The sequence below is a fragment of the Mizuhopecten yessoensis genome, unplaced genomic scaffold (genome assembly GCF_002113885.1).
Source record: "Mizuhopecten yessoensis strain PY_sf001 unplaced genomic scaffold, ASM211388v2 scaffold11131, whole genome shotgun sequence".
Lineage (NCBI taxonomy): Eukaryota > Metazoa > Mollusca > Bivalvia > Pectinida > Pectinidae > Mizuhopecten > Mizuhopecten yessoensis.
In genome coordinates, this window is record NW_018408895.1 from 555,192 (window position 1) to 577,453 (window position 22,262).

At 36.5% G+C, this 22,262-nt stretch overlaps 2 protein-coding genes across 2 annotated transcripts in view; both read right to left on the minus strand.

Moving 5' to 3' along the window:
- Positions 1–973: 973 nt before the first annotated feature.
- Positions 974–2,746, minus strand: LOC110466356 (serine/threonine-protein kinase pakD-like). The gene has a single exon (XM_021522800.1). The coding sequence runs from the start codon at positions 2,744–2,746 to the stop codon at positions 1,382–1,384; it is 1,365 nt and encodes a 454-aa protein (XP_021378475.1). The 3' UTR covers positions 974–1,381.
- A 7,023-nt stretch (positions 2,747–9,769) lies between these two features.
- The window catches only part of LOC110466357 (kinesin-like protein KIF28P), a 60,666-nt gene continuing 48,173 nt past the window's right edge, over positions 9,770–22,262 (minus strand). Inside the window, exons 13-24 of the mRNA XM_021522801.1 lie at positions 21,658–21,784; positions 20,721–20,984; positions 20,265–20,372; positions 19,774–19,919; positions 19,260–19,523; positions 18,528–18,691; positions 17,993–18,004; positions 15,566–15,609; positions 14,556–14,594; positions 13,259–13,373; positions 12,657–12,806; positions 9,770–10,988 (exon numbers count right to left, since the gene is read on the minus strand). Coding sequence (XP_021378476.1) covers positions 10,831–10,988; positions 12,657–12,806; positions 13,259–13,373; positions 14,556–14,594; positions 15,566–15,609; positions 17,993–18,004; positions 18,528–18,691; positions 19,260–19,523; positions 19,774–19,919; positions 20,265–20,372; positions 20,721–20,984; positions 21,658–21,784 — 1,591 coding nt within the window. The 3' untranslated portion in view covers positions 9,770–10,830. The remainder of the gene's footprint in view (positions 10,989–12,656; positions 12,807–13,258; positions 13,374–14,555; positions 14,595–15,565; positions 15,610–17,992; positions 18,005–18,527; positions 18,692–19,259; positions 19,524–19,773; positions 19,920–20,264; positions 20,373–20,720; positions 20,985–21,657; positions 21,785–22,262) is intronic.

A 22,262-nucleotide genomic window follows, 5' to 3' on the forward strand; every position in this document is an offset into this window, starting at 1 on the left:
GATTCTATGAACACCTGTGTTATGCATTTATGAATGTAATTTTTGTCAATGGGTCTAAGCATACAGAATGTAAATATATACAAATGGTCGGCCTTGATGGTTAAATTAGCTATATTAGTTGAATTTATATAATTATTGATGTTACTTAACCTGTTTATGTTATACTGCAATCTTCTCATTGTTGGGAGATGGCTTAATATAAGAGCCTACTCTTGTTGCCAGATCCCTAACATTACACTATGTAAAAATTTATATTATGTACTGCATATTTGTAAATAAAACATTGGTTAAACCAAATACACATTGCCTGTTAATGAGAAGAGTAGTATGTGCACTTTGTTGTTGGTGTTTGCCATCAAATTACACGTGAAGTTATGAAAGTGCAGTAAAATATTTAACTGACCAGATTTTGATTTTTTTTAAATGTCATGTCTTTCGCGAGATTTTGCTCCACTTTTTTGTTTGTCAGTACTTGTTTCGTCGTTTTTTCGTATTCCCTGTACTTTGTCTTTTCTGTATTGGTTATTTGCATCAAGCACATGCTATTTTTATCTTTTTCTTTCTGGTATAATTCCTTTCTTTCTGTCCCTTTTCGTGCATGACGTTCAACTGATCAATTGGGTACCAATATAAATATTATCACAGCAGTAAATTGATTCTTACGGACGAAGAAATGCTATAAAAAGAAAAAAAACACTTTAACAACATGTAATTAGCGCTTTTATTTTATCAAGGAGATTCTTCAGACTCTTATATATAAATATATAATTGACCTGTTTGTTCAATGAAAAATCAACCACGTTCCGATTGATACAATGTACATGTTCACTCGTTCATATAACTCAACCAGTGACATATACACGTGCGACTGTTTGTGTTAAAATGTACAAGAAAACAATCGGATCTGAATCTATCCAACTTGTGGTAGTTACAGAAGTATAGTTAACTGGATAAATGATTTGTGAGCTACAACGCTTGGTATCTATGTTGTGAAGTATGCTAGTTCAATGATCTGTCTAATACGACTATTTGCGAACTTAATTGTCAATATCGTATGGACACAAATAATTCGTACGGTAATTCTGACAAAATATCTTTAACTAAATAAAGATGTAATAACAAATTATATATCAGTATTTGTAGATGAAAAGTTACCGGTGGTCAAAGCAGGATAGGAAGTACACTGTATTGTGTATGTGGTTGTCCGACGCAACGTTTTATGTCATCTTCACGATATCTATTTCTATATATACACGTCTCCCTGCTTGTGATAGTGTGAGGATGCTAATAAATCAGTGACATGGAAATGGTTGTCTCGTGGAAGTGACGTAGTATATTGAACCAATTTTGGACTCGAAGCCTTTGGCTCGATTCGCTACCTTTAACTGTCACAGAGCTTCTGGAAGTTCTGCCAACCGGCTTCTAATGTATCCGCCCATCCACGATAGGCATCAAGCGCTGATGATTCCCATTCGTATTTTATAATAAAGTACTCTTCTAAATTCTCTCTCCTCTTTTTCATTTTCTCGGGGTCATCGAGGTCTGAACGTTTTTCTCGCTCTTCCCAGATCAGGTTTTGTTCTTCTGTCGTAACGTCATCTTTAAATAAGTCCACCTCTATGACGTCCCATGCAGCTTCTCCTTCAACCTCGGTATCGAATTCCAGAAGATCTTCGTCGCCATTTTCGGACAGCCTCAGAAGCTGAGGGAAATCTGCACATTCCTTGATGTCGGAAAACACTAGATTTTCGAATCCATGCCAACCCCAAGCCCCATCCTCTGGCAACACGAGGTCAAAAACCTCCCACGTTTCAGCCCATCGTCGAATCGATTCAGGGTCCGCCGCAACCGAGTTGGGGAGAGGATACGCCAATATGTTGGGATCTCCGCCGGCTTTAGGAGGACTTAGAGGAATATCACCCTCCAACTGTCCAAACAACTCGAAAAAACGTACAAGAACTTGGAGATACTCGGTTTGGTACGGAGTAACACTGCCATTACTTCTAATGTCCGTCGCCACTCTGTCCGCGTCCGACCGGATATCAGACCAGAACTCTTTGTTATTCGGAACGACAAGTGTTGCCACTTTGCACTTTGGTACATATTTAAGAATTGTTGACATTTTAATTCCGATTCGGTTGACGATCCTGAACGGATGTGTCGTTGACTTTTCACGTAAATGTAATAACATATCCTCTTCAAATAATCCCGGACAGTCTTGCTCGAGCTCGGCCTGTCGAGCTTTTACTTCCGGTTCTATGATGTCCTTGAATGCTGCGGTGAGGTGGACGAGTTTTGCCCAGATAAAGAGGACACTCTGACCGTTCTCCTGGTTAATGGCCGACACCTGTTTGACGGTGTAACTCTCGTCGTATTGTCCGTATACCGCCAGACGGTGTCGAGCTTGTTCCAATGTTTCCTCCGGAGCGGTACCTTCACCTAAAGAGTCGGAATCTAATTGTTCCTCTGGAGGAGGATTATCCTGCTCTTGATTTTGTTGTTCCTGTTGTTGTTCCTGTTGATGATTGTGTTGCTGTTGTTGTTCCTGCTCTTGACTTTGATGGTCATGCTGTTCATATTGTTGCTGCTGTTGTTGAATTAATGCTGCTTGTTGTTGCTGTTGTTGCTGTTGTAGCATTGCCTGTTGTTCTTCTTGCTGTTGTTTAAGCAACATTGCCCGTTGTTCTTCTTGCTGCTGTTTGAGTAACATTGACTGTTGTTCTTCTTGCTGCTGTTTAAGCAACATTGCGTGATGTTCTTGTTGCTGCCGAAGTTCGTGATCATTTTCAACACTATTCGGATGTTGTTCAACCTGTTGATGCTGTTGCCGTTGTTGATGTTGTTGTTGTCTTTGCTTGTTGCTGTTGTCGTTGTTGTTATAGTTTGGTCTACCCTCTGGCGTGATCGCTCTCACCTCAGAACTACTGCCACAGCCCATGGTTGGAGTCTGTTTTTATCTAGAAAGGAAACAGTATCTTTATGTTAAGTATATCCAAACATACGTTTGCCAATATTAATTGTTTTAGACACTTTTGAAATGACACCTAATGTTCGCGATTGGTCAATTTGCAATGTTTTAAAACCTGCGTTGGTTTTTTATTTTAGACATTTTTAAAATGCCAATAGATGTTCACAATTCGTTTATATGTATTTAATTTGTTTGTAAACAACGAATATGAAACGAAACGAAAATCGTTTTCTTCCGTCAGCAGATTCGCGAGACAACAAAGGGCCAATATCTGTTATGAATAAATGTAATGCAACAACTTATCAGTTGCTTTTCCTGTAGTGCCGGCAGATTCTTCGATCCTGATCTGATAATTAGGTAATTTATGTTTACTCTATGTATTATACAGCTTAGCCTAACATGAAGTACCTCTGAGGAACGATTATTGGATACAATAAGGGGGAACTTCTATGGTCGCTATCATGATGTCATTGGGAAATATCCTATAGCATTGTTCAAAATTAATATCGGCGTTTTGTTGTTTGCTCGTTAGTGTCCCTTGTGGTTTTATTTCAGATTCCCTGGCTCTCTCTTTGAGAGCTTGACATCAATTGGATTTGGCCTTGGTTTACATGGCGAGTGTCGTTGGTGAATCAGAGGATGCTTATAGTGATAACACCTAGGTCTTGTTTTCCTTGTACTTTTTCAAGTTTTGTGTTTTAGGCTGCATTGCGGTTTTGTTTGCAAATAGGTATTTTCTTATTGATTACATATTCACAACACAAATAATAATAAGCACTTCCTAACTAAATAACTGACTTTAAAATGAAACTTATTAAAATAAAAGTTAGAGTGTCATGAATAAAATTACTACGGTTTTTAGAATGTGAAGAACCGGATATTACAAACATTTCTATAGCGCCCTATGTAATGTGTTAAATTACTCTAAGGCGCTTTACAACACAGGGAAAATAGTTTTCCTACAGTGACAGTCAAAAATATATCAGTTAAAAAGAGGCATACAAAACGTCTAGCTGGATATATACACAGCATAAAACACTACACAAAATAGGCCTATCCAAAGTTTAGTCTCTTTTTTTCCGACTATAACTGTCTACTTATCAACCGAAAACTGTACGCAGCACGTTCACGAGTTCGGCGACAAATGGATACCAATATCGTGGTTAAATGTCGTTATATAAAGAAAGTCTAATCTGCATTAAAAGCCCACTGAAGGGAAAGCTGAGAGTGTCTCTCCATAGAACACCAATATAGTGAACTGCTTGGTGGGGATGGCTATGGTGGTCCCTTTAAATGATAGTGAGGGCAGATTCGATCATACAGACATTACGTATGAAGAATTGAACAAACATGCTTTTTTATTTATGTTTGTTTAATGGATGATATTTAAAAGTGTTTTAGTATTTACAAATGTCAATCAGGAATATTTTAAAATCTTTTCATTGGAAAGTTGCCAGAGTAATATTGTGGGTAATTTTTTGGGATCAATTAATCATTAGTACGGTTTACACTGGTAATTTCTACAAAGAAGGCCGGCGTATACAGGAATGGATATACTTAATAAACAGAACCGGAAAAAACATGTTCAACACTGAAATCAGGCAGTTAACTACGAAATGACACCTCAAATGTAGACGTTCTCGCACAACCCGAGAGTTCACCGGTTAGGACGACCCACGTTTGATGACTTGGGGGAATAATGTACCAAGGCAGTCGTTTGAATGAGTTCATAAAACTTCGACACCCCGCACGTAAATCCAATAAGTATTATTAGGGTATTAAAGTTGTAATCCGTGACTGGCACAGTGTTTATGGTTTATATGCCTACAGAAATATACTTGGTTGTTGATATTTACCATGTGTACGGATATTGAAACGTTGATAAAACACTAAGTATGCCACATGTACAACCTTTGATAGCAGTGTCCAGATATATACTTCTTAATTACACTGCAGTATAGCTATGATCGATGTTACCATCATTACTACGTAGACCGCCAATATAATACACTGGTCAGTACCCATAGTAGCGTTTAGCAGTGGTCAATCGTCACACAATGTACTGTACTTGATTCTACGAGACAGTATCGTGGCTATGTAACGATTCGAATCGGGTTCAAGCTTGTAATTCATAACATTGGCACCACTTACATATATACATACGTAAACTGTATTAGATTCGTAAACTATGTACATTAGCTTAGACAGAAAATATATGTCATATACCCGTTATTATGATATTCTGTCATTTATGCAGCATCTTTTCACGCGACGCAGTAATATATCGTAACACTACATGACGGACATGTAGTAAAATCTCTAGAACTTGTATTATGTAATAAAACCAATACGTACTTTGATTGTTTGTCCCTTAGCATGCCCGAGTCGTGAGTACCCAACCGTCTAACGGCACCGAGCAGCCAGCTGTCAGCTGTCAGCGAGCACCCAACCGTTTGACAGCACGAAAACGGTCAACAGTCTGGTAATCTAGTGCATGTTCGTGGACTCTTCGATACAATACTATTTTAGTTCGCTTTTTGATTGATATTGACCTAGATTCTGAACCTTTTCCGGAATTCGTGCTATCGATCTTGTGCTTTAAATGACATATATTGTCAAACACTCCAGGTGTTGGCGGCATTTGAAGGTTTGTTTACCTGTTACTAAGTATACCGCGGCAATAAGCCTTCAGTTAAGGATTGTCGATTTATTAAGTCTGCACGCCACTCCATTGTCCCGTTTTCATTGTATAACTCTCTGTCCACTCTAGGGCTGTAATCGATTACTATATAACATACGTATGTGCGACACAAATCTCGGATTTTCCCGCCCAATGAATCATCTAGGTGGCTGCCGTCATAATAAACCTGATGTGTGCCACAGCATGGTCGTACCCGACGACTAATATGAGACCTCTGAAGAATCGGGGGCCAACGGTGGCCTCTACGTCTTTGATTTTGCATCCCCCTAGGTCTTGGTGTGACCTTAGCTGTTGCGATGAAGTAAAACCATGAAAAAATTATGGAAAAACGTTTTATTTCTTCTGCCATTTCTTGTCAATGTCTTCTTACTGAAAATTAAGATATGTATTACTGGTTGGTCTGTATAAAAGAGTTTCGAGTTAAAAGGCCATAATCGGGGATCAAATAGGAATGGCCTGTCTTCTTCCTTCGCGTGTAGGATATTTACTATCAATAGTTATGCCTATGGATATACAGAGTATGCACCATAGCATGAGTGATAATTTACAGTGCGTGTTTTATAGTGTCATAAAACGAGATTAAAAACGAACTGGATCAGTCAAGTCGTTATTTGTTTATATCTTCCAATATGTTGAGTGTGGTGCGTCTTGAATTCAGCTTTTGTTGTGTTTTGTGTGTGTTTGTGTATTTCTTTGGGGAGGAAGGGTGGTTTTTTGCGTTGTAGTGTATACAGAAAGACTGTAACTGTAGATAAAGTCGCCGCCGTGGCGTTTTCTGGGGCCTGCTGGAATGAGGATGTTTAGCCATTCCTACCTGTTCGTCTACTACTTTGTAGCAGTATGCGCTTGGTTGTTCATTGATGACTGTGTTGTGATATTTGTTTTTGACGTAACGTGCAGCCCTTCGAGTCTTTCCTATCTGAGCCCAGTTGTTCAAAAGGTGGTTAGCTTAATATCTGTTTAACATCATTTTTCAATCTTTAATAATTTCGTCAATATCCAAGGTAAAATCTCACAATTTTGCATGTAAATTAACACTAATAAATAATTGATATCTGAAAAGTTCAATGGTTTTGTTTTTAAAGTTGCACAAAAATAAAAAGTGCGTTGATCGCTGATTGAACTAATCATCTTTCGAACTGGGCCCTGGTAATATGGATCCCAAAATAGTATTAGCCTAGTGTGATCGTTTTTAAAGTTTGTTGAGTTTACTTATATCAGATTGCGTTACAGAAGGCCTATTGATTTGTGTATGATGTAATGTTTTAACGCCAGTGTCAGTTTGAAATTGTCCCAAGTTGACCGATTAAAACGTGTTGTTATAAGTTGTTTAATGGGACTTTATTTATGTATGTTTTTGTAAAATGATGGTATCGTCTTTGTTGTTGTTGTTGTTGAATTATAAAGTATGTTGCGTCAGGGAATGGACATGGGCACAATATCCTGTGTGGTGTGTGAGGGAGAGGACTGGGCCCAAACAGGTTCCTTGAGTCAGAAATATCTTGTTTGAACGTTTGCTTTAAAAGAATACCTATTTGGGTGCGTTGTGTTAATAATAATAATAATAATCCAGGTCAACGCGCTTCTTGCGATACATCGTAATAAGTCGTAGTATTTCAGTTAGTACATCAAGCGTTTTTGTGTGACTCTATATTAAGGTTTGGTCAAGTCCATTGTGATATTTGTTTTTATTGTACATTTTGTATGAATGTTGTTAAGTCATCTTTCACATGATCTAGAAAGGCAAAAGATTGTTAGTATTTTGTTGTCATCTGTTGAATGAATTGCCCTGTTGCTTATGTGTTCAGGAAGTTTGCTTGAGGTGCAGAAGTGTATGTAAGAGATGGGTCTGTATTGTTATTTGTCTCAGTTTCTATCGTTAGAAGAACGATTTGTTTTGTATTGTTTTGTAATCCGGCCTCGATGCAAGCATTGAAAAAGATTGATACAACCTTTTACTACGATATTTGAATGGAATTGACTCAGTGGTGTCAAAACATCCCCCGCCCCCTCAAACTTTCGCTAAATCCCAGGAATAATGTATCTTCTGTATTCGTATTACGATGCTAATATTTAACATCGAAGTTTTCTAGAGGACAAACGTTAATGAAGTGCCATCAGTGGTAGTCTGGACTATTTGGCATGGAGGTTCCTAAGTTTGCAAAGAATTTTGCACGGAAGTCAAAAACAGAATTTTCTTTTAAATAGTTGTTTCGGACTATTTTTCCAATATTCTTCTAATAGGCAGGTTATGTTGTTCCTAAACCGCTCTTATTTTAATGTTGGGTTCACGTTTGCATGTTTCTAAAAAAAACGTTTGGCTGTGTTCCTGTGTCAAGGTAATTTTTAGAATATTTTTTTCGGTAATTGGTGCTTTTTGTGTTTTGACTTCTTTGTGTATGCGGTCATATATCCGGCCTGCCCGGTCGCTTTGTGTGGGTTAACGTTTTGAGAAATCATATTACCATTACATGCTTAAATGCCCATCAACACGGAACATGTCATTAGGGCCAATAAAGGGTCGATAAGAATAGGTAAAACATGATTAACATACATTGTACAAGACGGTACAAAAAGACAAACGTTAATTTGAATCTTTAAAGTGGCTAGGGTTAGTGATATTGTTCAGGTAGTCTAAAATTGTAGAGATACTTACTGCTTAGAATAGAGATTAAAGACTTGTTATACTATTATAGATTTTTCTCAAGTTGGCGTAAGGTCAATGCAATTCAACAGCAAGTTTTTTTTACTGTACATGATTCGTGACATGCCTCGGGGTGTTTCAATAAACCATTTGGAGACGAGCAAGGACAACCTCGTATCGGTGCCTTTCTCTATAGTTAAGACCATTCACGGATTACAGGTTTTATACAGTGTAATTTGTCTACGTATCCATTCCCATTACTTTACCACTGTGACCTAATAAACCGGAGCAATTTTTCTCACTCCTTTACACGATAGGTGACGTTATGAAGATGTAGTTAATTGTTATGTTATTGTGATGTTCTCTTGCGAGGGATCTTATACATGTTCGTAAAACCCGTTTACATTTGTAAGATTTCCGTTTTAGCGCACGGGTGTGCTTTCTGTATTTTGTCCTAGTTGTTTTGCTAAAAGAGGTTTTCTGGGGGAAGTTGGGGATTCGTTGCTGGTGCGGGGTTCATCGGGTCCGCGTTAAGGTGTGCCTGCGATCATTTTCACTATGTATTATGCGTGTGCGTTGCAGGTTTGTATTCGCCTACGGTCTTGACAGCTTAATTATGTGCATTTGTAGTTTGTGGTGTTTAAGATATGTTAGTCACCCAAACTATCAACCCCTGAGGCTGCTGTCTTCGTAAAAATAGTCAGTCGGTCAGTCGATTTTGCGATATAAGGATGTAATTATTCCAAGAGAGTATTGGTGTTTGTCTTATGTCTACTTCTATCTATATGCTTATGTCTACTTCTATCTATATGATAGCATGGTCTCGCTTACCTGTGGGTGGTAGTATTTCTTGTTTAGTGATAATGACTGGTCGGTTTATCAAAGTAAGGTCGAGATTGCTCCCTTCTTGAATGTTTTGTCTGCCGTATGATTGAGGGAGTCAATAACAATAATGAAGGTTCCATATCCAGTCTACGAGTGCTTAGTTAGGTCACAACTTTTTTTAAGTCATTAAGTTTTCCTATTCCATTTTCAGAAATTTCAATTTTGCTTGTGTGTGTCATTTGACTGACGATGGCTTGTAATGCGTGGCTGTTGCGACATTAAATGAGTTGGGACATTTCAAAAATGGCACATATTTGTTCAACTTCTGGTAGTTGTTGCGATGTAAATATTTGTTGTTTCTTCAATGATGATTGCGATGACGACTTTTCCGAAGCTTTGTCATTTTGAATTAGATGTATAATTTTTGAAAATAGTGCGTCACTGGAAAATATTCGTTTGATGATATGTTAATATGCAAAATAGAAGTCCTGCAAATCCTTTGCAATTTCCGCGAAGTGCGATGGGAAACGGCGAAGTGATTCAATTGGAACATTTACGTTATTCATGAAAATGACATATCCGTATTGCATAAGATAGGAATACAAAACGTCAAGATAAATACATATTTCTTGTTTTATAAACATTTTATTTGCAATAAATAGTGGACGGATTTATCATATTTGATGAATGAGCATTTTCATGTATAGGGATTCTTGATTTATATTGGCAACCCATGCAGTAGAGATTTGATCTTCAAAGGGTTCGCAACATTGATGTGATGCATCAGTGACATTCCAATGGTCTGCGAAAAGATGAATGGAGCATCATCTATTTAAGTTAACACTCCACTACACACCAAGGGTGGACTTTACATGTCAGTACACTGCTACATATTGAGTGTGGTCTGACGACAGTTGTGCCGAGTAGAGTGTGATCTGACCACAGTTGTGCCGAGTATACATGTTTTCATGGCACTCGACATTTAGATTGGTCCAAGGGCAGTTTTGCTGAGTAAAGAAGTATACCACTCCACAATATAATTACACTAACCTTACGATTGATGTGTGGCGTATCTTTTGTATCATCGTGATACTCAGTAGTCTTCAGACAATTGTGTGAAATGTCCAGTGGCATCACTATAGACTGGTCTTAGGACAGATATACGAGTTTCAACTTATAACACTTCCAGATACCCAATAACAGTGTTTTATGGCAGTCGTGCTGAGTAGGCAGTGTAAAAACATCCTGCCTAACATTTAACCTTCTCTATGTATCAACCTTACTCCCAATCATCACAGTATGGTAGACATTTCCCCACAGATGGCACTACCTATACCCACCAGGGAACAATGGTTATTATGGGTAATAGACATGATGAATGTTGCTGATTGTAAACATGTATTATTTTCACCTCTTGTATAATATCCTATGCAACATCGAAGAGGAAGAGTGCAGCTTTAACAAGATAACAACACCATATTCACTCCTCTTATCTGGCATAGCGAACAATACAAGTGGTTTGGCTAACAGGCATTGACAAGGTAAGGATGCTGCAGTAAAGCTTTGATCTGGACAAGCAAATTTCTCAGAATACATGCCGCTGATCAGTGTCATCAAAACTCTTGTATATCCTTTGGCTGAAAGTTTGAAGGATGAGGTCCAGTGGTAATGATAGCACTGATCAGAGTTGTGCTAGCTCTTGCTCTTTTTCAGTGTGGAGGATACAGTTTGTTTAAGGTTCTGTACACATGTGGCAAGATGACTGTCAATATCAAGTAGTCCTTTGTCCTGTTTTTCTAGTGCCACCTTTAGGTTGCCATTCTGTCTAGGGTCCTGATTCACATCCATCACTGAAAATATAAAATATCATAACTTTATAATTCCTTCGCTCTTCCATCAGTTGAAACTAGAAATGATTACTTTTAAACTGTTCACTCCTTCACTGAATTCACTTTTACTTCCTATGTTATTACTCCCTCCTAGGAAACAACAAATGACCATTACATACTAGAACACTAACAGGTCAGTAAGGGCCCCGTCTTGTGGCAATATATCCCCAATAATCATCAAGAAGCAATCTGCCCATCAAGCTGAGCTTGACGTTTGGCATTTGGACTTCAAAAAGAATCGCAAGGAAGCAAAATGTACATTTTACATGTACTTTGATGTGAGTCTTGTTTCCTTCCACCTCCATATTTACTGGGCAAACAGAAATGTAAATACCAGTGCAATACTTATTGTTAGCTTTGATTTGTTTTATTTCACCTTAAATACCTCCCCCATCAAGAGCCAGGGTCAAAGTCAGAGATCCACTTTGTCTTTGACCTTTGGACTCAAATGACCTTGACCTTTGGTCAAATGACTCCTTGTTTAATTCCGACCAACATTGCTTCAAAGTGTCATAACGAAATGTTCACCAGTGAAACGATACAATATTTGACCTCAACATTGACCCAGTGACCTCGACCTTCAAAATTTGACCTTGACCTTTGACCTTGACTTTTTATTTCAGTGTGTCTCTTTGTTTAAATCCGTTAAGATTGTTTAAATGGTTAAGATACTTATTAATACAATTTGGTAAGATTATTGTATGGTTCTAATATGTATTTAGGCACAACTAAGGAAGAATTGTTGACATAATTGAGCCAATAAATAACAAGGTCACAGTGACCTACTTGTTAACAATGTGTTACTTTTTTCAGCCATAATATGCTTTAGTGCAAAGCAATACACCAAAATGATGAAGAAAATTTAAAAACATGTTGTTTTGTAAAAAAAAAAGCGTCCATTTGTGATTTTGGTCCCCCACTTTACCCCCTAATATATTGGAATGGTCTCCATGCTGACCTTAATTTCATATCATTTCATGATGGCATAACTTATTGGTGATAGCCAACAGAAGGCCCAAATTGGAACCCCTCCTTTGACCTTGACCTTTGAACCTAATAGCCTTGACCTTGGCTTTTTACTTCAGTGTGTCTCTTTGTTTAAATCTGACCAACTTTGCTTCATCATCTCATAACAAAATGTTCATCAGTGAAAATTTTACCTTGAACCTAATGACCTTGACCTTTTACCTTGACTTTTTACCTCAGTGTGTATTTTTTTGAATTGAACATCTTGGCCAAGTATGTAAATCGGTCAATAAATACCCAAGTTATCAGCCAGGAACAAAATTTGTGGACAGACAGACGGAGGGACGGTCAGACAGAGTGATTACTATAGGGCACCCGTATCGAGATACGGGGCCCTAATTATGTTCTTACTGTCTCCCAGGAAACAAACAGAGGACCATTACATAGTATGTTCTTACTCCCTCCTAGGAAACAAACAGATGACCATTACATAGTATGTTCTTACTCCCTCCCAGGAAACAAACAGATGACCATTACATAGTATGTTCTTACTCCCATCTCATAAATAGATTGATAACTCATTTACTAGTTAGTCTACAGACCATTTTTCCAGTTTTCAATACGTTCCTTTCCCTTACTGACAATGACGTGTTGGATACTGACCTTGTTGTCTCATCTCCTTCACCTGTAATTGCACACCTCTCACATCCTTAAAGAAAACTTTGAGTGCCTTGGCTAGGTCCACATCCAGCCCCACGGCCTTAGTAGGGCCCTCTGTAACAGGACGTTTTTTCTCTGTGTCTACTATACTGCCTGTGAACACAATATCAAGAAAGCACAGCTTAATGTTTGGAAATAGTATTCAGTATCATAAAGTCCTGAATCAAAGTTCTTGTACAAGGGAGCAAAATCAGACATCCATCCTTCCTAGACGAAATCAGTGTACAGGAACTGTTACTTGTTATAGCCAAAGGGAAATAATATAACATTAAAAGACGGAAAGTGAACCACAACAAACAATGGAATTCAGTCCATAACATTTTTATAAGTGTTGTTCCCTGTTCAAAAACCTTAATGAACCTGATTTGCTTTGGAATAGCTTACAAAGCATGGTTACATACACCCTTGAGCCTAGTCCCACCAATGTTTACTGTGACTGAGTACCCTCCCCTGTCCTCGTCCTTAGTCTTATTAATGTCTGCTATGAATGATACCACCACTAGGCCAAGTCTCTTATCAATATCTACTATGACATGTAGACCTACCTCTCCTGGGCCTAGCCTTGTTCATCTCCAATGCTTGCTTGTGTGTGTCAACAGTTTTCTTGAGTTTGAAGTTTTCCTTCTTCAAGTCGTCACATTCCACCTTCAAGTACTCCATCTATTCAAGACATAGGTACACATACACAATGCATGATCATGTTTAATTCATATGTTGTAACATAAGCCACTTTTCATGTGTTAGTGCCTTCTACAATTCATATTAGCGATTGATGAACATATCTTTGACTATGATGTGTCAGTGTATAGTTAATTTCAATCAGTTATATGGGTACAGTTAATGGTGTTAACCAATCAATGGTCTTTAGAACCAATGGCAGTGCTTTCAATGTTTCAAGTCAGTAAGTTTGATCTTTAACAAGCAAGATATTTGGACAAGTGGTTTTCCATCTTTAAACTAGCTACCATGGATCTTGACAAAACTTTCAGTGCGCTAAATTGTATTTTCTCAAAACTCCTAATAGAATGCTACTTGTATGTAGAATTCCTAACAGAATGCTACTTGTATGTAGAATTCAAGAGAATGCTTTCATGTGGATCTGTTTCGTTTGTTTTTTTATGTAATTTTTTTTCTTCGAAAAAGAGATAATCTATAAATAAATTAATTTCTGTTCTTTTCCAGTCTTTGGTGTCAATGTTTTCTACTCTATATTTCAACAAACAATCAAACAAAAAGGTTTTTCTACCCTATAATTCAACAAACAATCAAACAAAAAGGTTTTTCTACCCTATATTTCAACAAACCATCAAACAAAAAGGTTTTTCTATTCTATATTTCAACAAAAAATCAAACAAAAGGATAGGTGTTTCTGGTTGTGATATTTCATTAATTTCCACAATTATTATCTTATTAAACACCACATGCTACACACAATGACTAATATTATCTTAACATGCAGTTATATTACTAGGACAATGTTTTGTATTTTTTTCTCTATATATTTGAAACCATCTCAGATTCGAGTTAAAAAATTGTAAAGTTCAAAGGTTATTTGCTTCTTTGTTTAATCGAGAACGGCAAGAAATACTTAACCTTAAAGAATCGTAAAAGCACCAGTAAAAGATTATGCTTTTTGTCCTTTAATATTTGAAAGCACAAACGATCACGGGTAAAGAAAGAGTACATGATTAAATTGATTACATGATTATATCTGTTTTAGTTTTACCTGCATGTATATACATTTATGTTACTGAATTATCAAATATAACCAATGAGCCAAATGACCAATTAGAATTAGGTTATTTAGTAGTGTTAACCAATCGGGTGTGCTAGTGTGCTCACCTGGTGTGTCATTTTCAACATCTCATCATCCACTTCTACCTGCAGGAAGGGAGGTAAGTCGTTAGTAAGGAGAAATATAAACAGTGGTTGCACACAAAATGTTGTCAACACATTTCAATGTTTGATGGGTGACCTGTTACACTAAATGCCTGAATTCCGGGTATTTTGACTAGAATTTCATGAAACTTGATTTCCTAATATATTCTGATCATAAAGAATAATTGGAGATTATCAGATAACTGTTGGCGTTTAGTGTGAATCAAAAGAAGCAGGATTCTTTCTAAAGAAATTTTAAGGAATCAGCATTATTTCCAACTTTACAGCTCTTTTGTCCATGGCATGAATGTTAATTTCAGTATTTTTTTCTGCTTCCTACCTTTGGCCTCAATAAAATTTGGTAATTTGACGCTAGCAATGTTCACGGTGATAAAGTATTCATACTCCAGTCGTGGTAAATCGGTCAGAGTGTAAACGTCACAAAGTTTATATGAGGCGAAACTTATATAAATAAACCCCACTGCCCCATAAGATAATGTAAATAAAGAGGATAGAACCCATATTATCAATGTAATTAAATTGACTTTGTATGTAATTATTAATTGTTGTACCTAGATACCAGATTATACAATATATGTAAAAAAGAATGTCCTCCGCAATTAATTCTCCATGTGTATATATCCACTAGATATATCATTACTATATACAATGTAGAATTAATGGTTTTGTTTACCAATATTAAAAGTTTTACATTTTCAAGTGAAATATTTTCAGTCCCAGGTATTTTTTTTATTTTTTTGCTGAACTGACTGGCTTTTTGACTCAAAGGTTAATGTTGTGAGTGTAAAATGTTAGATATGATTCCAAGAGAGCTGTTTGAAAACAAAAAATGGCATGATGATTTAACTGATCGAGAGAAAGCAGTTCTTGAGGCAGACTCTACAGGAAGAACATTTGTTAATGAACGTCTGTCAATAGGACACAAGTGATAACAACACAGAACACAGACTTACGTTTCCATTGGTGTGACCATTGGTCAGCTCCATGACTCCCTCCACTGAAGCATGACATGACAAACTCATTGAAGTGATTTAATTGTTACAATTATCAAGTAATGCTAATTCAACAGAACTTTACTAAATGTAGTACCAATATATTTAGTGCATCTGACTTTTAACCACTTGACCCTATACAGGAAATGTTCGTCCCATCAAACTTTCCCTCTTCAACGGTATATTCCATGTTTGCCCAATGATAATTTCCCCTTCACGTTTAATTACAGTTTATATTATTTTGTTTACTACTGTTCGCTGTAATGATAAATTCGCCCTCATCATGGAGGGCCAAAACCACAAAAATTAAACTGCAGTAACGATTTCCTGTTATATTAAACAGCTTTAATACATTAGTATCATGCAAGGATCAGGATCAAGAGAATCTGTGGCTTAGATATCAAGGATACAAAATAACTGTTTTGATTTGGGAAAGGATCACTTCAAATGCACTCGGGTGTTTTATTCAGATTTGTTTTGTTTAAAAACAGTAAATGTCTTCGATCTACTTGAAAAAGTCATCATAATTATAGTATGGAGAAAACAAAGTGACGACATCATATTTTGGAAAGCAACTTATGTATTTGAATTGATGCACGTAAATAAGATATGATATAAATCAAAACAAAATTCTAAATATGAAAGGTTTTAAAATTCAAGCTGTAAACTGCTACTTCTCCATGTGCTTTATTACCAAAAGTCAAGACATTGTTACAATAGTCATTTTGTCAGAGACTAACCCTGTAAATATCACTGCACTACATGATAAAGTGAGTACTCTGTGATATTTGCCCACTCAACCAGATTATAATGATATTGCTAAGAATATCCTCGAGCATCTCATCTCTTCCCCATCCTTGAAATTCCAGGGGTTATGCTCATTTACGTTCTCTGCACCCCTGGAGTATGTCAGGACAAAATCAAAGGCACACAGCTAGTTATTTGAATGGTTTCAGGTGAAAAAAAACCTAACTAATTACTAGGCCGATAACTGTCCTTTGAAGATTACAGAGGGTGACATTCAACTTCAAAGCCAGTCAATTTTACCATTATGCTGCTGTGAGATTCTTTTGATGTTTTCAAATAGTCTACTTGTATCATCCACAGGGTGGAACATAAGGAGCCTTTGATTTTGTCAAGACATATATCAGTGGTGAAGAGAGTGTTGAGAACATTACCCTTGAAATTTACTTAAAAATGGTTTATGTATTATTACGAGCTAACCCTATTAATAATATACCCTGTGTTAATACAGTACATGCTCTACCAGATTACCCTGATTAGAGTGTAGCCTGTGTTATAAAGTATACCTATTACCAGATTACCCTGATAAGAATGTAGCCTGTGTTGATACAGTACATGCTTTACCAGATTACCCTGATAAGAGTGTAGCCTGTGTTATAAAGTATACCTATTACCAGATTACCTGATAAGAATGTAGCTTGTGTTGATACAGTACATGCTTTACCAGATTACCCTGATAAGAGTGTAGCCTGTGTTATAAAGTATACCTTTTAACAGATAACCCTAGTACATGTAGTAACCTAACCTGGGTTTATGCAGTATATGTTTTACCAGATAGCCCTGATAATAACATTAACCAAAATGTATGGAGTATACTTATTACCAGATAACCCTATTTATAATTTAACCTGTGTTTATACAGGACATATATTAACAGATAACCCTGTTTATAATTTAACCTGTGTTTATACAGAACATATATTACCAGATAACCCTGTTTATAATTTAACCTTTGTTTATACTACCAGATAACCCTGTTGATAATTTAACCTGTGTTTATGCAGGACATATGTTACCAGATAGCCCTGTTTATAATTTAACCTGTGTTTATGCAGGACATATGTTACCAGATAGCCCTGTTTATAATTTAACCTTTGTTTATACTACCAGATAACCCTGTTGATAATTTAACCTGTGTTTATACGGGACATATATTACCAGATACCCCTGTTTATAATTTAACCTGTGTTTATAGAGGACATATGTTACCAGATAACCCTGTTTATAATTTAACCTGTGTTTATACAGGACATATGTTACCAGATAACCCTGTTGAAAATGTAGTTTTTGTGCATATATCACCAAGTTATCAATACATATTTATGTTTAACCCCCATATAATGACACTGAAAACTATTTGGTGATGAATAGGAATGTTGATGAGAAATGCAAACTCTTAAACAATAGCATTTCATTGTCAAAAGCGTACATGTAGTTGTAAAAAAAATCTGTCAAAAGATGTAAGCAACAGAAAACTTCAATAAACTGTTTAAGCTGAAAGCATCTTTAACAACGACTGCCTGAAGCAAAAGTCACCCGATTTTGTAGCATTATAATTCTACATGCACAGCACCTAATACATACCTTTATCCCCACCTGTTGTCATCAAGAAAACTTCTATCATTTATTCTAATCAAATTTGATAAGTTTTGATGTAAATTAGCAAAACATACAAATAACACTTTGAGATACTAGAAAAAACAGATATATTTTTCCTTTTTTTGAAAAAAGATAAATTTAATGTCACATTATTGTTTCATGTATTAATATTTTTTATTTTGTTTTCCTTAAACATTACCACAAAACCTGAAATTTTTGGGTTGAGCTTGAATGTTACAAAATATAAGAAACAAGCTCGGAAAATAAGTGAGAATAATTATTCCAAAATGTCCATCCAGTCCCTTCCCACTAAAGTATCGCTACATAACTTATGACATTTTCATTACACTTGGTTCTGAAACTTTAACCCATTTAACCCTGAAGACACATTTGAACTCTTCAAAATTCTAAGGTTTGAATAGTTCATTATGAAATTTCAGGGTTGAATGAGTTAATATCTCAATATTGCCCCATAATTGTCCTGTACTGAGTATCCATTCAATGAGGAGGATAAGCTTACCTTGTTTGCCCCAGAGTTCTAGGACCAGAGACTGTGAAGTGAGATAATTAAGGAAGTCTTCTGTAAACTTTCTGTATACAAAGTCCTTTCTGTAGTCAACTTCTGCAGAGCTCCTACCCCACAGCGTGTCTGTGATTAACACCTTGCTGTCAAAGAATTTGTACCTGGTAAACAGATAAATGTTTTCATATCAAGATTGTAATCTGAAAAAAACCCTGTGCCAGATACAAGAAATATGTTTCCACGTTATAGATGTAATTGGAAAGTTTGTACCAAAACGGATTGATGTTTTCATGTCAAAAAAAAAGGAAGTGGATTGTAAGAACATTAAGTTGAGTTCATGAAACCGGAGCCTGATATATAGCTTTTATTAAATGTACTTGCTAGGAGCATATATTTGAAAACAACATATGTAGAACAAGTTGTTTACTTTGTTAATTGTATGTGTTGTATTCCAATACAAATGAAAGACAAAATTTTGTGTGTGTTTTTTTGACAAATAATTGTTTTCAAAGTTTGGATAAATTCGAAAGAAACAGATGAGTATTTTATTAAGAACAAATATACCAGCCTTTCTCCAAGGTCAAATAAATCTTAAATAGGTAAAATTTGCATTGCAACTCCAAATACAGTCAACTGTTTTAACCTGAAAACCAATCTGTTCAAGTGGAATTTAAGATTTATTTAAAAAATAAATTGTAATAATTGAATTTGTCAAAAAAGTCAAATGACCTGCAGTAAACGCCTCTACTTCTGTCTTCCTTGTTCCAGCGTACCCCCATGTACTGGTTCAGGAGAACCGACAGATGGAATGACTGGCCCAGTAATTCTGCTGGTTCATAGATGCTATCATCCTCACTGAGGAGCCGACCTTTAGCATCACACGGGAGCAGCTGGACGTGCATGACCCCCTCCTCCTTCCCATGGTAGTTGTGGAGGGTGAAGTGCTCATCTACCTCTAGACCATACGACAGACTTTGGAGCAGAATGTGGCAACTGTGGGCAAGCAATGTTAAGTTACCAACAAAGTGACTATCATATTAGACATGAGACAAAGCTTATGAACTGTGAAACACTGAGGGATCGTAATAATGTTAAATTTATGGAGACATTGGTCTTTTGGACATAACAAGTCAAATTAAGTCATCACTCCCAATTTTTATCCTTTTCTGTAAGTTTTTGATTTAGGGTTTTCGTGGATTACAAGGAAAATACACAAACTGTGAGAAAGTGAAGAGTTGTCTACCTTCCAAGGAAAATGTCCTCCACTGGATCCCAGAACGGGTCTTTCTCTTTGGGCACATTGAGGGAACTGTCGTCAATAAATTGGCTGTAGAGGTCATCCATCAAGTCTTTCCTGTGCAGGAACTTGTCGCAGGACCACATCCAGATCTAGACAGCAATGTTTCACAAGTGATTATATATATATATATTTATTTATATAAGTCCAGTTTTACATATAACAATGTACCATAATACTATAGGCTAATTATAATTAGTTTTATTATTTGTTAATTCACAAAACTTTACCCCGATTTGGGCCTTGATGAATTACTTCCTCCTCAATACATAACCCTCAAACTTGGTATAACTTTATACAAATGTACTATTTTAGACTCATGATTCGCCTGAGTGATTCATATATGAAATAAATGAATAAATCAATCACCATGGCCCTCAATGACCACAGCCGTCGATGGGCCGTTAAACACAAACAAACAAACAAATGGTTCCTACCTTCTTTGTCTTAGTATCAGTTACTCTAACGATGACCTCTCGACCTGATGCTTTACCCATAGGGTCGTGACTGGCTTCACTTTTGATCTCTGCATCAAAATGGGCAGTCTGAAACATACAATCATCACATACTCCAATACACCGCAAATATTATCAAGTATATCCTAAAATATACAAACATCATATACCTAAAACATAAACAAAGACAACAGGATACAATAGCGAGTAACTCAACACTAAAACAATTAATTTTTATGCTGCATTTATTAGGTCGAATCAGGTTATAATAAAAACTGGGCATAGAATTCAGAAGATCAAATATTGCGACAAAGATTTATTTTCTGCTAATTAAAAACTGAAATGTATATACTAACAAATTTAAAGACCATTAAAAGATATATATTCAGCCTAATAGCGGTTAAAGTACTTGGGTAGACAAGAATTATCTCCCCTTACCTTTGATAACTCCTCACTGATGGCATTGGCTTCAGATATAAGTGGCAATAGCCTTACATACTCCTCTAGGGCACGCCCAGTGGACGCCTGGTCGACAGCCTCATTGGCGCGGGGAGTATGCAGGTCCACAGTAACTCCCTCATGCTCGGCCAGTTCCATCATGAAGTAATCATAGTTATACTGGTCCACCTGGTCACTAGAGGACCGCTCCTCATGTAAGCCAACATACAAGAACAGGCAGGATGAACCAAGCCGGATACGGTCCTGTAATTACAATAATTACAAAATATTATGAAAAGTTACTTGTACACAAGTTTCAAGTATAATGATAAAACTGCATCACAAATATTATGTTAACTTCAAATGAAATAGCTTTTTAAAGTAGCAAATTTGTTTACCAAAACATATTTATTTTGGACTGAATACACCAGAACTTTGCTAAAAATTTCTTTCTTGCCAAGTTTGTCTTAATTAACTAACTTCTTCGCCTACAACCTGAAAATCACTGTGATCTTACATACGCATCAAACAGACAGTGACAGGTAAGATTTGGTGGAACAAAGACAGTAGTTTTCCTTGCCAGTTACATTGGAATGAACCCAGTTATAAAGACCCTATAACATTAACTATGGAGCTTGTCAGGTGATATAGACCATGTGACCTCAGGATTAATGAGGGTGATAGAGATCATGTCACTAGGGACATACAAGGAGATCCTGTGACCTTGGAATTTGGGAGGTGATTAAGACACTGTGACCTTGGGACTTACCAGATGACACTTTGACCTTGGGACTTACCAGATGACACTTTGACCTTGGGACTAACCAGATGACAATTTGACCTTGAGACTAACCAGATGACATTTTGACCTTGGGACTTACCAGAAGACAATTTGACCTTGGGACTTACCAGATGACAATTTGACCTTGAGACTTACCAGGTGACCGAGACATGACTTTTCCCTGATCCTGTGACCTGACACGAACACCAGTGCTGATTTCTCTGCTGGTTCAATATATAGTTTTGAGCCGGTGTGGTAAATGATGGCATGTTTTGGTTGTATGCTAGATAAAAGATAGGCAATGGTTCCAACTTTAATTATTTTTCAATAAGCAGCTAGAGTAACAAGAAAACTAATTATCAAAAAATAAGACATATAAGTTGTCTACATTGTAATGAAACTTTGACTGCAACTTACATTAAAAAGGGACAAGAAAGGAATGGTAAATATATTTCTGAGCGAATTAAAAAACTTAAGTTTTTAATAAATGTTAAGATCAAATCACACATATTAATTGGATACCCTCATAAAGTTATTATTCGATGAATGTACATGGCTTTTTTCTCGCTCGTACTTATTGAACTCAATGTGTGCCTTTTTTATAGACCACAACCCCAATCAAAGGTATTAACCTTTTCTCCACAACAGCATATTGCCAGTCAATGATATTTTCCTTTTCTCTTCAAATTAACAGCCGTCAATTATTTGATAATAGATCATGCAAGACTGAACTCAATTATCACAATCTCAGATCTTACACT

Bases quoted from the DNA above. Each gene is read 5' to 3' on its own strand.
- LOC110466356 (XM_021522800.1), bottom strand. From the start codon at position 2,746: ATGTTGCTTAAACAGCAGCAAGAAGAACAACAGTCAATGTTACTCAAA.